The sequence below is a fragment of the Haemaphysalis longicornis genome, unplaced genomic scaffold (assembly GCF_048455015.1).
Source record: "Haemaphysalis longicornis isolate Haplotype H1 unplaced genomic scaffold, Haemaphysalis longicornis Haplotype H1 scaffold_10, whole genome shotgun sequence".
Lineage (NCBI taxonomy): Eukaryota > Metazoa > Arthropoda > Arachnida > Ixodida > Ixodidae > Haemaphysalis > Haemaphysalis longicornis.
In genome coordinates this window covers 123,642,331-123,656,902 of record NW_027526204.1, presented here as the reverse complement: position 1 = coordinate 123,656,902, position 14,572 = coordinate 123,642,331, and the positions used below count along the sequence as shown (strand labels likewise).

The window sequence follows — 14,572 nt, the reverse complement described above, 5'->3', positions numbered from 1 at the left end:
CCATTACCGTCCGACGAAGAATGATAACCCCCCGAGAGACGCGCAAGACGAAGCTAGGACGGCAGCGATGCGCAGGCTTTCTTACCAGGCAGTTGTTTAACTGCCGAGGGACTCCTCCGGAGCCGTCCGCGCGTGCGCGCCGGTGAGTATGTATGCGGCCCCAACGGAGGCGCCTGCGCGTCGCCGGGCCGCTGCTAAGTGGCCCATTTCTGGCGTCATTAGTCGGGCTTCCCGTGGACCGGACCGAAACCTAATAATGCTAATGGGAGGCAATTTGGCGCTGCTCCGGCTGCTGCCGCTGCCCCCACAGCCGATCGGCCCTGTGCGCGAGCAGCAGCGGAAGCGCTTGCTTTCTCCCGCTGTCGGAATTCGCTCACGGAACCCCGCGCTGAGATCCCCCCTCTTCCACTGTGCGACTGCGGTCGTCCTAAAAGGACTCCGAACTCGCCCCCCCCCTCCCCCCTTCCTCATCAATGCCGCCGAAGTTCGCTTTTGAGCAACTCCGTTTCAGACTGAACTGCTCCGCGGTGAATATATGACCATTAGCTCTGACCGGTGCCGGCTCAAAGCGAGTGTTGTTGCGTTTACCGGTGTTGTTGCGTGCGTTGCCCTGCGTCTGTGTAGCCCTTTTATGTTTATTCCTAAAAGCAACGCAATTGACCAAGTTGTTGCGTTTATCCCAGTGGTAACAGGGATGAGAATGGGACCCATGGAATCGCAAGTACCGTCTTCTCTTGACCATTTTTACATACGTTATCTCCATTTCTCTCTCACACACTCACTCTGTCACTCTTCGTAAATCTCCTAAACGCTTGAGTGAATTTGCGTATCCGTGTTCGACGGTTGAGTAAAAGCACGAGAAAGAGTAAAGAGACTGCCGAGAGAAAGCTATAGCGAATGAGTGTTCATCACGCAAAAGAAAGGGCACGCGTAGCCGACCTCAAAGGCCCAAAAAAAGAACCTCAAAGAATTCAAACCTTGTTATAGAACTATAAAAGAGAGTAATGTCGACAAAATAGAACAAAAATAGGCCTACATATAAGCGTTTTAAGGAGATCAATCCGACCGCCGTATCATCTACCTCCAAAAGAGAGGTGCTAATATTGGGATCAGGTGAGTCAAAGCTACATCTGCAGGCTATGAGGCGCGCAAGAGTAAAAAGCAGCGGCATATTTTAGACTAGTTGTGTGTCGTATCAGTGTGCGAAATCCCGACACATGCGAACAGCCACGGCCGGAAATCGAACCCTAGAGTTCGCTTGCAGTAGCTCAACGACTCGTCCACTGAGCCACGATGGCTGTGCACGTGCACACACAGAAAAACAATACATTGTTTGCTTGACACGTATGGTGAACTAAGAGATTACCTTTATTAACCGTCCATAATGCACTGTTTGGCCTATTGATTAGGACAACACTAGCCTCGAACCATGAACAGATTCGGCTTACTGATCCCGTCATGAAGCTATATGTTCGCTTGAGGTCTCTGTATTCGTGAGATGTAGCATAGGGATATGTGGGAAGCCCAGCCAAAAGCTGCGCTTTACAGTACGGAAGTCTCACCCATAAATGCCCGTAAACAATGCTTTACTGCAAGCCTGCGCGTTATGAGGAAAAACCGACTTCAACCCCGATGGTATGATGGGGATGAATTTTAACCAAAAGGGAGATGTATGGCAACGTTTTAACGAAACATTTTTTTGCCAGCACAAGAATGCTATGGTAGAAGAATACTAAGGCAAGCACGGGCAGAATTCCTCCAACACAAGTGCCATTTTCGGACGCGGCCCACACTACGTTTTTTACTCTGTCGCCGCGGTGACTGTTGTCGAAGCCAGAGAAGCGGACGTCGGGCTGGTGACGACTTATGCCACTATGAACACAGGGTTTAAAGGCGCAAGAAAAACGCGGACACTAGAAGAGAAAAAAACAACCAAGACAAGATCCTGTCGAACCAACTGGCCCCCATTAAGCTATTGCTAGCCACTATGAAATAATACCTGCACGTGACCACGGGCTCTAAGCCAGGATACAGAAACTAAAGCGACGGTCGCATCTCAACACTCGCTATTTGAACCCTGAAGACGCACAAGGACCGCATCACACCCACAGTACACATATGGACGGCCGGCTACACATGGCTCGACAGAGACCATCGACCACACGCTGCATCCGGAGCACGCAGCCTCCTATAGAACAGCATCAGGCTCCCGCAACCCAGAGGAGATCAAGCCGAAGAACGGGACCCTTCCACAGCTATAGTCACGTCAGGTGTACCTGTACCCACTACAGCACAAGAAGCTTATCCTAGAGGAGGATGTATTCTGGCGGCAGCTACCGACCAACTGAAAACCACTTCTTAGCTTACCGCAGATCATACATCCAGCCATACATAAATCCACCCATATACGCACACTGTAACACTAACAACATCCCACACTGTACGACACAAGCCGGTCTTGTCATAACACACCAGCAGCCCCCATTATCCTCAACTCTGGATTGGTGAGAGGCCTCGGTCTCTGCAGTTCGAACCTGGAGGACCAGCTACGGTTTGGGGATTGAATATGCTGACGCACGGACTTGGCTTATCCCGCGTTCAAGTAGGAAGCCCCTTATACTTGGAAATAATGTTCTTCACCGCTTTATAGGTAATTATTTAGTAGATATCCGGTTTCTTTAGACTCGCAATAAGGGCTGATGCCCTGTCAGTGACCGCAGCTTCGGAGACGTGCCGCAGTAGTCTGCTGACCTTTCACGCCGACTTCTTCGAAGATCGCGAAGCACACGCAGCTACAGCAATCACTCTAAAAGACGTGAACGTGCTGACATTCTCGAAGACGTGGTCGCTTGCCTCGCGCAGCATTTATTCCCCGCACCTTCTAGCCCAGACACAACCGAGTCTGTGTCATCCTCTCATCCCGTCATCCTCATCCGCGTCTCCTTTCTAAAACATCAAGAAGACGACACGCGGCACGCGCCACGTGTCGGAACGCCCTGCTTGCGGGCGGGCCGCTGACCTACGGGTCCCGCCCGCTCTCCGCTTCACAGGCTCCGCTGCCATCGAAGCGGCCGTCCGGAGGGCGCGCGCAGGTCTTCAAAAAAGCGCGCGCTCATCCCCAGGTGATGCCGAGCGCGCCGTGACACTTCCATGCGGCTTCGCAACAGCCGAGGCGCCGTGGTGCGACCGAGAAAATCATCCATGAGGAGGGGGGGAAGGCAAGGTCGACGCCGCCGAGTGATCGACTGACGTTCCGGTCTTCTGCGAAAGACAAGAGGCGAAGACACGCCGGCGGCCGTTTATACCGGGAATGGGAAGGCGGTCATTTTTCAACGGGAGCCTGCGTTTGAGAGGCAAATAGCCGCTTGTTTGCGCGCCGCCGCGCGCGAGATGCGGCCGTGCCCACCCGCCTGACAAATGGAGCTCGCTGGCTCGCTACACGCCGCCGATCGCCGTACACTGCAGTCCCCGGGCACATGCGAGGAGAGCGGCGGTGTGGTCGTCGGGCAGCTGCGCCCAGCCAGCGGACGCCGCAGCAGCTTTCGTTTGTTTTGGCGAGCGTTGGCGCCGAGACGCCGCAAGATTTCTTTTTTCCAATTGACGAGGCCGAACCGAAGCGCCCTTTGCCACTCGATGGTGTCGCGCGGCCGGCCGAAACGGTCATTTACGGCGCTAAACGCTCCCTTCTAAAACATCCTTTGCTCTGAATGTAGCTTGCCCGAAACTGTGGCGCATGCCTTGAGGTTGCGTCTATTATGCAGAGAAGAGCGCCGCGACCTTTTGCGGGCCTTCGCAACTCTTGAGGTTTCCTCGGCGGATTGTTTTCGGTCTCTAACTGCATTTTCTGGAAGCAGCGCACTTCGTAGATTCTTCCGAGTACAGTTTTACGACTTCCTGCTTTTTCGTAAACCCCACTTGCATGATGGCGGTGCACTGGCGTAGGCCGCGGTTGATGCTTTTTCTGGGGGTTAGGTTGGTGAGTTCCTCGTTGTAAAAAACATGATGTAAAACATGAGGTCGAGGCAGCCGAGGAAAAGCGAAAAGGGAGAAGTAAGGAAAAACGAAAACACTGGCAGAAACTGAAAACCAAATGCGCTTGACGCGTAACACGCAGAGTCACTATCATCCGATGGCTTTGAGGCTAATGACGTCCGATAAGTACCAGAGACAGCATCTTGCACTATGACTAATATTATACAGTAATACCTCGGTAACCTTAACTCGCATATCTCGAAACATCAGCTGAGTCGAAATTTTCCGCGGCACCGAACCATTTTCTATACGTCCCATGTATTTGTTGCCTTTTATTTCGAAGTATTTTTGGGCCAAACTGCGGATATCTGTAAATCTTGACTGAGAGTGGAACGAAAATTTCGCCGCCCCGGGCCGTTTCACAAGATTCGCGCGATGCTGCCGCGCCGAAGTTCCTCGATTTTTTTCTCGCTTAGCCACGCCTACCACAAAGCCGGTGTTTTCCCCGAACGTGAAGTCTGCGCCTAGAGCCACATCAACTTCGTCAAGCAACCCTGTGGCACGTCACGTGATGGTATAGACTATTATACTGAATGGACAGAACATCCCTTTCCGCCCCGCAATAAAAATACTAGGCATGGTCATTCAGGAAGACAATCAAGCCACAAATACTCTCAGCAAGCTTGGCAAGACGGCTCAACAGATGGCCAGAGTAGTAAGAAGGATTACAAGAGCTAGGAAGGGCATAAGAGAAGAGGGCACCCTCTGCTCTCATAATGAGCCGCATTGCATATAGCCTCCCCTTCCACCGGATGGATCACAAACAAGAGGAAAGGGCCGCTGCAATAATAAGAACAGCTCACAAGACCGCTCTAGGCCTACCAATTTACACATCCAACGAAAAATTCCCGAAGCTCGGCGTACACAACACCTTCAGAGAAATCAAGAACACGCTATTAGATGCCCAGAAAGAACGCCTCCTCGAGACCATAACGGGCAGAGAAATTCTCCGAAGATCTGGACAGGAGGTTCATGCAGCCTTCATTAATAGGATGGTCGATTTAACACCAGCTCAAAGACACTGTATCAAGACCTCTCCAATTCCCAAGAAAATGGACCCCACTCACAATAAGGGCAGAAGATTGGCAAGAACTCGCTACATTCGAAAAAAAAACATATCAGGACAATCCAAACGCAACCGACACCGATGCGGCCGTAAACAAGCAAGGCAATGCATCAGCCGTAGCTACCAACGAACATGGGAAGATGCTGGATGTCATCATTACCAAACAACTAAATATTCAAGAAGCAGAAACTGCTGCCGTCATACTAGCAATCAAATGGGCTGAATTCAAGAATGAGGACGCAATAATTATCCCTGACTCGACTAGGGCCATAAAAAACTTCATCTGCGGCATCGTCCCAAGGAATGCTGAAAGACTTCTTCCAAAAATTCTAAAACAGAACCCCACACTTGTCTGGACTCCCGCCCATCAGGGGCTAGAGGGTAACGAGGCGGCCGATTCTCTTGCGAGGACTACCATACACCGCAGAGACCCGGAACATTCGTACGCCCTCCCTGCTTACTGTCAAGGCACAGACAAATTAACATCCTATAGGCTTCACCGAAGAACAATGTCTACGCCACACCCAAGCCTAACTGCTGAAGAAGCGAGAAATCTGAGAAAAATACAGACGAACACCTACTTACATAAGTCCAGACTATCACTTATGTTCCCAACAAAGTATAATGAGGACTGCAAGTAATGTCACCAGAAGGACGGTTTATTTTATACAGTCTGGAATCGCCCAATTACATTGGACATAAATAGCCACCAAACCTCATTAGAGTCCCGGGAGAAAGCCCTGTCCAGCTAGGACCCTGCACAGCAGCTTGCGCTGCTTAGTACGGCCAGGGATGGCCAAATAGCTTCTGGGGTCCTGGAATTTGGATCCCTTGATCTTTCCTCCTTTTCCCTCACCCCTTTTCACAAAATAAAGTTTACTACTACTACTTACTACTACTTGCGCAGAGGTACAGTGTACTAGAAGATAGAAGTATGTCGTGCACGGAAACACCCAATGGATAGCGCTGGTCCCTTTTGCGATACAGTGCCACAAAACCCAGCCGGTGAACGTCTCTTGTATGTTTTTTTCTTCTCTTTGAAACCTTTATGAAAAGCAAGATTGGAAGCTGCTGCTGTTGAAGAGCTGGTAAGTAAAGTAGCGAATCTTTTACGAAGAACTCGATATTCTATGGCAATTCGCGCAACTTTGCTTGTCTCGTAAATCCGCTTATCTCCGAGTTAACGAGGTATTACTGTATACGTGCTTGGCGGCGCTTACTTTTCCAGTGTCGGGTAGTCCGGCCCGCTTGGCCCTAAGCGCCCGGCGAGCTTCGGCCGTGGCCTTGGGCTCGGGCGGCGGGTGGTCGTGCAAGCCCTTGGCCTGGAAGAACACCGCAGACTCCGTGTGGCGCCAGAAGTGCGTGACCGGGTAGCCGCAGTGGCCCCGGCAGGGCTGAACCTCCAGGCGTCCCGGGCAGCGGCGGTTCGGGCACGGCTTGCCTGCGTCGCGCCAAGTCGGAAAGACTTGTAATGCGCGAATTCGCTATCAGGCGAATTCGGCTTACAAAAAGCGCTCGGTATAAAACCTCCAAAGTGAGCAACCACGACCCCCATCCCGGTTGACCGGAGCGTACTCGTACGATGGAGAGTGGGCTTCAATTGTAGTAGGGATACCTACATACGCCGAAGTCCATAGCTAATAATTACTGGAAGTTCTGTGCAAAAGAAATAAGTACATATACAGCTATAAGCCTGGCATTGTGATGCGTATTCACTAATAGTACTTGAGAATGGTACATAATTTTTAGTTTTACGTAAAAGCAAAAGTGCCGAAGGGAAGGCAGAGGGTGTCGGAACACCTGACACTGGCCTAACCTCGTTTAAAAAAAAAAAAAAGAAAACAAAGTGAAGTTACACAAATACAAAATACAATACAAATAGAAAACAAAATTATGAAAATGAAACCCGACGCTCTATATAATAGAATTGGAAATGCGAAGGCAAAACTAAGAGTATGGGGGCAAACTTTGCCTTCATTAAAAAAAAAACGGTACAAGTAAGAGCCAGCAACAATTCAAGACAATTCATGAACTTGATCATCCCACCGCTTTGTATTCATAGGCTAGCATTTCCTGAACCCATTTTTTGAATTTCCGACTTCATATGGCTGCGTTTGCTAAAGAAAGAATAGATAATGGGTGTGAATTTAAAGTGTGCGGTATTCTATATACTGAAGACTGAAAACCATAATTGGTTCGAGCTTTAGAGCCTTAAATAATGCCGTGTTTTCTCAAGCATCTATTTTAAAATCCTCCTTCGTTAGTTTTTAGTTGGTTATGTATTTACACGGCTAATTTTCTTGATTTACAAATTCAAACGTGCACGACTGCCGTACGTTTGACGGACGGAGGAAAGTTTCAATGCAGTTCTTTTCTACTGTAATCGTTGGCAGAGAGAGTTGTCCTTCGTCCGTCCCTCGTATTACAAGGGAGCGTGACGACAAAGTGTGGCGACGTGTACCCTGCTGCTTCTTGCGCGCCTTGTCGCAGATGGCGGGCCTAAGGTGGACGCGGTGCCCCGCGTCCGAGGCGCAGCGCAGGCTGCACACGAGCACGCCCAGGCAGGACTTCTTGAGGATGTGCACGTTGTGGTTGTTGGTGTTGCGCATGGCCCAGCCCGAGGCGTGCCTCCGGGCCTCCTCACAGTCGGGCCGGTACACGTAGCGGCAGTGGCCGTCCGCCCACTCCTGGTACTCGTCGAACGAGCTCACCTGCACGCACGAAGAGGAGATTACTTATATGAAAAGTGCAAATGTATAGCAACGCTGTCCGCAAGCCAGCGTGAGCTTTATGTTTCTGACCTACGCTAGAATTGGCGTTAAAACCACCCCATATTCAACAAAGCAATTGCAATGACCGTAATGGAAGGAACGGTCCAGAAAGCGGCGTCGGTCAGGCTGGCTACGCAAAAATTCCCATGCGATCAAAGAGAACTCATTTAAAGATTGCCTGCATTCGAGTCAGCAAAAGGGGCAGCAAAACTCCTTGTGGCACCGGTATACACTGTAATGCACTGGGCGCCCGTTCGTATGTGCTACTCCTGTCCAGTCTCAGTACGCTGACGGAACAACGAGTAATTCATGTTTGTATATGAGCGCAGAAATGACGTAACCCCGCTGGAAGATGCGCAGTCACACACCCGACGTCCGTTAGGGAAAACCGATGTGTCGTCGTCATTTGCATCCAAGAGCTTCCAAAGCCTCCTTGAACAGTGAATCAGAGTTGGCAAGGAGACTTTACAGGAGGGGTATACTCTGAAGAAAACTAATATATCTTCATTTCTCTGGCCGTTATTTGGGAGTCGGTGCTTGTTCTGTAGCCGGTTTCATCATTAGAGTTTGAGGGATTGTGACCTCGCCAAAACGAAGGAGTTTTTAGTGCTTAGCGCAAAAATATTATTCGAAACGTAGTGCGCTTTGCTGTCGTGAGATTGGTACTACGTCAAACGACGCCCAGTGCGTCCTCATACAAGCTCACCCAAGCATATGCAATCCTAATCCATTCAGGCATATAGCGATGGAACTTCAGGAATGGTGAGAATCGGGGAGTAACCCTAGCAACAAAAAGAAAAAAACTTTGAACCCGCTAGAGGCCGGAGTTCGTTGCGTGTTGCTAACGTTTGCGGTTTTAAAGTACTGCCAATGCGTAACGATGAGTTGTATGCTTGCAGAGCCGTTAAACGTCAAACGAAATCAGAGCTCCACCATCTCTCTTTCCCGCCCTCTTTTTATGCGCCACCTTGTCTTCACCACATCGCAAGGCCTTAGGTCAAAAAGGTGCGGAACCATCACGTGTGCTTCCGACGCCGCACGTCACTGTCATTGCTTCGGGTTACAAAGCCGAAAACTCGGGGATGACGTGATCAGATCGAAATGAATGGACGTTAATGTTTGTCCTCCACAGGCCGCATGAATAGGCGAAGAGATTACAAAAGGTGCGGACATTCCCTTCACGTGATTTCAATCATACAAACATCGATCGATACATATCAGCATTTTTTTTTTCAGTTGATCTTGTGTGGAAGCTACGGCGTAAGTATGAAAGGCATTGCTTGTTCTATGGAGCCTGCGGTCGTCACGCGCGAGAGCCTCACCTAATACAGATAAGAGATTGTCTGAGTCCGAGTGCACGTACTGCCAAAAGAAGAACTTGGATTGAAAAGTAGAAAAGACTTCTGGTTTAAAAAAAATATTAATGTGAGCACCGTTTCTTCGGAGCGAACGTCCCTTTAACGTCTAGCTTAATGCTAGAACGCTAGATAGCGTCTAGCATTAAGCTAGACGCTAACTATATAACGTCGTTTTGGGCGCGGTAAATATGGTACATAGACTAAGAAGCTTAAGCAAGACGAAGATCTATTTTTTGCCACCAATGAAGTTTTTCGTCCTGCTCCTCCACTGCGACGACTGACTTAACTACACACTGCACTTAGCCGAAACGGAACAAAACATATCACGTGTTTCTCCCCCCTCTTCGCTGCTACAATCTTTCTGCAAAGCGCCGCATTTGCTTGTTCTTATACAGATAAAATAAAATGGGAAGTTAAGCGATGGGGTGTGGAAATCACTGCAAGGCAACAACAAAAACCAAGACTATCGCAAAGCCAGCAACAAGAAAGACTTGGCAGTCGCTCGTGGACGTCTATTTGTGCTGTCGGGATTTGCGCAGCGTTCTTATTATTCTCGCTTACATAACATCTGACCAAGCTTCCACGGGAGAAGGGGGGGGGGGTCGCAATATATCCAGTCGTAAAACGGAGTCACCACCCTGATCGCGCGACAGGATTACCGGTAGCCCCTCTGGTCGAGACAGCTCTGCGACGCCGCCATTGTGACTGCACCCACCGCCTCGGTGCCAAAGGCAGGGCAGGACAATGCGGCGGCGGACCCTGATGCGAATCGGGCCATCGGTGCCCCCTCGGAGTTGATGGGGGAACGCAGTGCGACCCCGCGCACCGGAGTGACAAAGCGAAGGGATACGCCGCGACCGCCGTGCTCCCAAATCTCGCCGCGTTGATCTGTAGGTCCTCCGCGAATCGCAAGCGGCGTTCAGTGACGTGCGGAACAGACCACTGGCGCCTTGTTGCATGCGATTCAGCAGGTCTTCTCGATTTGTCATTTTGGGCAAGCCAGTGCTGCTCCAGGGCAGCTCTATGTTACTTTTTTTGTCCATAAAATTTCTATTACGGCCGCAGTCCTGGACTGTCCGCGAACTGCCCAGAACTATTCCGGACTGACTAATACAAGACACCAAGCGCTTCCCCTGAAAGCCCCGGTATGGCACTTCGTGGATACGTCTCGACACTACAGTGTAGATACAATTTCTTTCTTCAAATTTTGGGGGTTAACGCGCCCAAACTACGCTTGGTCTACGAGGCGCGCCCTCGTGAAGGAATCCGGATTAATTTTGACCACCTGGGGATCTCGACAAGGGACGCTGGTCTTAATTGCACATTCTTTGCCCGCTTGAATTTTGCATTTTTAAAGCTGTCTGAAATGTCAACACGAGCATGCAGCCGACGGGGGGCGTCTATTTTTACCTTATCCAATATAACTCGTAGCGCTGCGTGTTCAGGAATAACTCGCGTAATGGGTGTGTAACCATGTGTAGAAAACTTGTCACTCATTAAAACTCCAAAGTAAAGGCGCTGGTCGTTACGTTTAAATAAATAATTCACCCTACGTATCCAAGGCACGTATCCGTGTACGATATGAGCCTCGTAATCCCAAGCAGAATATATTTTGTATGGAGTAAGTCTACCCCGTTGTAGTGTAAATTTACTTCTGAGCAGAGTGAATTTTTTTTCTGTTATGAATTACTTTTCTCCGCAAAGCTGCGCACATTTTTTTTTTTCGTTAGAAAAAGCAGGTGCTTCTGTACGATGAGTGACCCCACCCAGAAGGCCGGTACGCTTACTGTGTCACGTATAAATTTACTTCAGGTGAGTGTAAACGAACTTAAGTATAAAGTAACTAATTTGGTTGTGGTATATGTTTACTTTAAAAATAGGGTGTGATGTGGGAAGCATCAGCTCCACCAGTCAGACTCCATATACATTTTTTTAGCGCAGTGCAGTGAGAGCTTTGAAATGAAAGTGAACAGAGAGGAGTGACATCAATTAGTAATCATCCCCGGCTTTAGAGAGTTAGTGCGCAAATTAACAAACCAGTCTAGTCCCGTTTCCTCGCCTCTGCGGACAAGTGCACTGGATGAAAACATTTCCCAAAAACTGCGGGTTTACTCAACTTGCGTGTGCTTTTTTGATTAATAGTTAACTGCCTTGGTCATGGAAGTCTTCGACCGGAACCACTGCACAATCACAACCAAGGGCACGTCGTGATACGGCACAAGGAACGCATCACTGCGATCAAAGCAAAGGTCACGTAGGGTGCATTCTCCGCAATTATACGTGGACGCAACGGACTACAAAACATTGCAGACCCCTCTGTTAAGGGCTAGCTCAGAGACGGCACAAAATGCCGTGTAAGCCGCCATGAAACGCGCCACGTTCCTAGTACTCGCAACCCTGGTCAGGCTTTCCCACCAAACGCCCCCTTCACAGAGCGACAAGCGAGAAAACGTCGATTGTCGTCGCTGTCAGCAACAGATGCTCACGCATGTCAAGAGCTTCGTGGTATGACGGATGTGCCAGCCTGCCCTAAAGTGGCAGCGCCGTCGACTGCTCCGCTCGTTTCCTTAAAGACACACCGGGATCCGCCTCTCCCCCTGGATGAACAGCAACGCGCCCAGAACAGTACCTTGCGGCACGCCGCACGCGCCCGCGAGTGGAACATGCGAAGCCGCTGTTTCGCGATGTACACTGTTGTGCTATCTTTGAGTATACGCCGTCGTTGCTGCTGCGGTCAGCGGTCAGGCTCGCGCAGCTCGTGATCGGGTCGCACCCATGTATAGCAGCAGCGCCGTCCTCACTTGCATGCAGCGCGATATGCGGCTTCGGTCGGCAAGCGCGTATATATATAACGACCGGTTGTCGACAGCGGCGGCGCCCATTACGCACAGGCCACCCTTGCAGACACAGACCGATCGCCACTCGTGGCGGGTGCGCAGCTCATCGCACCCTCTGGGAGGGCGCCTGGACGGCGGCTTCCGCCAGACTCGCGCTTCTGGTTTTCACACGGTCGCCTCGGCCCCTTTCCCCCCTTCTGCTTCGGCCTAAAAGTAGTTCCCTGAGCAAAAGAAACGGCATGAAGTATAACGCTCACAGCGGTTGTTCGAAAACACCAATATTTGTCCTGGAGGAGGGCGGCGGCAGACGCCGATGTCTGACTTCCTACTACTTTTCTTTCCGGAACTTCGCATAGGTATACCTTGACCGTTTCCCTTGACACGGGAATTGCAGGTTTGATTGCTTGTCAGTGCGTGCCTGACCAACTCGAGATAGAATGGAAGGAAATATTTGATTTTTTGTAAGTTTAAACAATCTGGGGGGTCTCGCTATAATAATTCCAAACGCGACCCTCCATTTTTCTACTCCATCACACATGCTATAAATTGTGAATTTGTGGTTTTCAGTCACTGAATATTATGTATTGCTGCCTGTTACCGAAACTATACTTTTACATATCCGACATGCGAGAATCATCATCATCATGAGATTCTCTTCAATAACAGAGAGATGACCGGCTTCTTCACCGACGCGAACAGCGTAATGACGAGTCTGATTTCGATGGGGCTTCTCGAAAATATGCGGTGGAAAGAGGAGCAGAACCCTGATGCCTAAGAGAGGATGATGGCGGATGCGCAGACAGCGCATAAAATGGCACGCCATAGTCACTCTTGAGAAGCTGGACCGTACCCTTTCCCTATTAGGGACTCTCATGCGTCGTCCAGTGGAATGCGAACCTTTAAAAGGACAACAACGCGTCCGCTATTTGTAAGGAGCGAGCTTCCGATTATGCGTGCGGTTGAGTGTGTATGGTGTGGATAACGTCACCCCTTGCCATCGTGCTAAATATTATTGCCAGAAAGAGGAATTAAAAGCGTTTTTTTTGCCTCGTGTTTGAGTACAAAGCAAACAAAGAGCATTCGAAGGAGCATAAGAACAGATTGTGACTATACGCATTCCACTCTCCGCTTACCGAAGGATACATGAAAGCAGAAAATTTCACTATATCTGGTTCAGATAATGCTTACATCGTCCACGACCATTTCTATACAGTTTTTGTGTCCTTACCTTCGCTCAGGCTAACCAAGGAGCAAGGAGTCTTTTCTCGTAAGCAAGAACATTACCGGAGCCTGTGCATTGTACATATTTATACTCGAATAGAATCAACACCTTCTCACTCCCTCGTATCCGCGCTATGCCTTCCCCACGGATTCATTCGCCTGTTATGAGTGAGAGACATGTGTATGCACCGATGCGCAATAGCGGAAGCGTGCGTTTGTATTTTGCGTCGAAATGTTCTTACGACGCTAGAGACACAGAAAAAGAAGCGACAGACGTTCATTCGCAAACAGATTTCCCTCATTCAAAGGTATACCAGTGCACCTCTCTTTACGCCGTGGTAAACATTCAAAATGTTTTCGAGCACACCGTTACAATATAAGTACTTTAAGATTTGATAACCTTTTTGTTTTTTTTTTTTGCAGCCTTCTTCCCCGGTACGGGCCCTGAGACGAGCATGGACAACCTGTCGCTTTAAATCTATTTTGACATTACCATAGCACGAACAATTTTCCACTTCTTGCCGATGTTGACGCGCTTCCGACTCCGCTGGTTTATTCCGCGAAAATAAAATACATGAGTCAGTCACCTGCATGTGTACGCGTGTCGCGCTTTAGTTCCATAGCATAGTATATTATAGTATAATATATTATGGTATGATTTGATTTGATTTTTATTCTTGCGCGAAAAAACAACAAACAATACTATAGTACTATACTGTACTATAGTACAGTATAGTATAGTATAGTATACTATAGTATAGTATAGTATAGTATAGGTTAGTATATTATAGTATAGCATAGCATAGTACTGTATACTATATTATTTGAAAACGGTTCAGTGCAGCGGCGGCACCTTTGGTACGTGGCTGTCGTTGATGTCCCAGTCAGCCTGGTGGCGGCCTGGTCCAGCGTTACAGGCCTGGACCATGGCCCCGCCCTGGTGACCCGTGGCTGCAGCCGCCTCCGGTCCCTCCCTCGCCGACGACAGGGGCGACGACGATGAGGGCACGGCGCTCGCCCGGTCAACGGTACGCAGCAACTCGCCGTCGGCAAATCCGCTTGCCCCACGCCCGTGTCCTTTTCCTTAGCCGCTGAGAATCACGGGAACTTGCTGCCTACGAAAAAAAGGCAGGGACAGACCAGGGTGAGTCAAGACTTTTCCTTCTCGCTGGACACAAATTTCACGAAATGCGCTTCATAACCGAAACGCACGTGTGACGAGCTGACGCTGATGTTTGAAGTGTAGAAGTTCGCCTACATCGGAAGATTAGAGCGTTGTGAATACCA

The 14,572-nt window shown here is 49.5% G+C and overlaps 1 protein-coding gene across 1 annotated transcript in view; it reads right to left on the bottom strand.

Moving 5' to 3' along the window:
• LOC144160075 (uncharacterized) overlaps nt 1-14,311 on the bottom strand; it is a 31,668-nt gene extending 17,357 nt beyond the window's left edge. The window contains exons 1-3 of the mRNA XM_077691684.1: nt 14,139-14,311; nt 7,560-7,809; nt 6,319-6,539 (exon numbers count right to left, since the gene is read on the bottom strand). Coding sequence (XP_077547810.1) covers nt 6,319-6,539; nt 7,560-7,809; nt 14,139-14,213 — 546 coding nt within the window. The 5' untranslated portion in view covers nt 14,214-14,311. The remainder of the gene's footprint in view (nt 1-6,318; nt 6,540-7,559; nt 7,810-14,138) is intronic.
• Nucleotides 14,312-14,572: the final 261 nt, after the last annotated feature.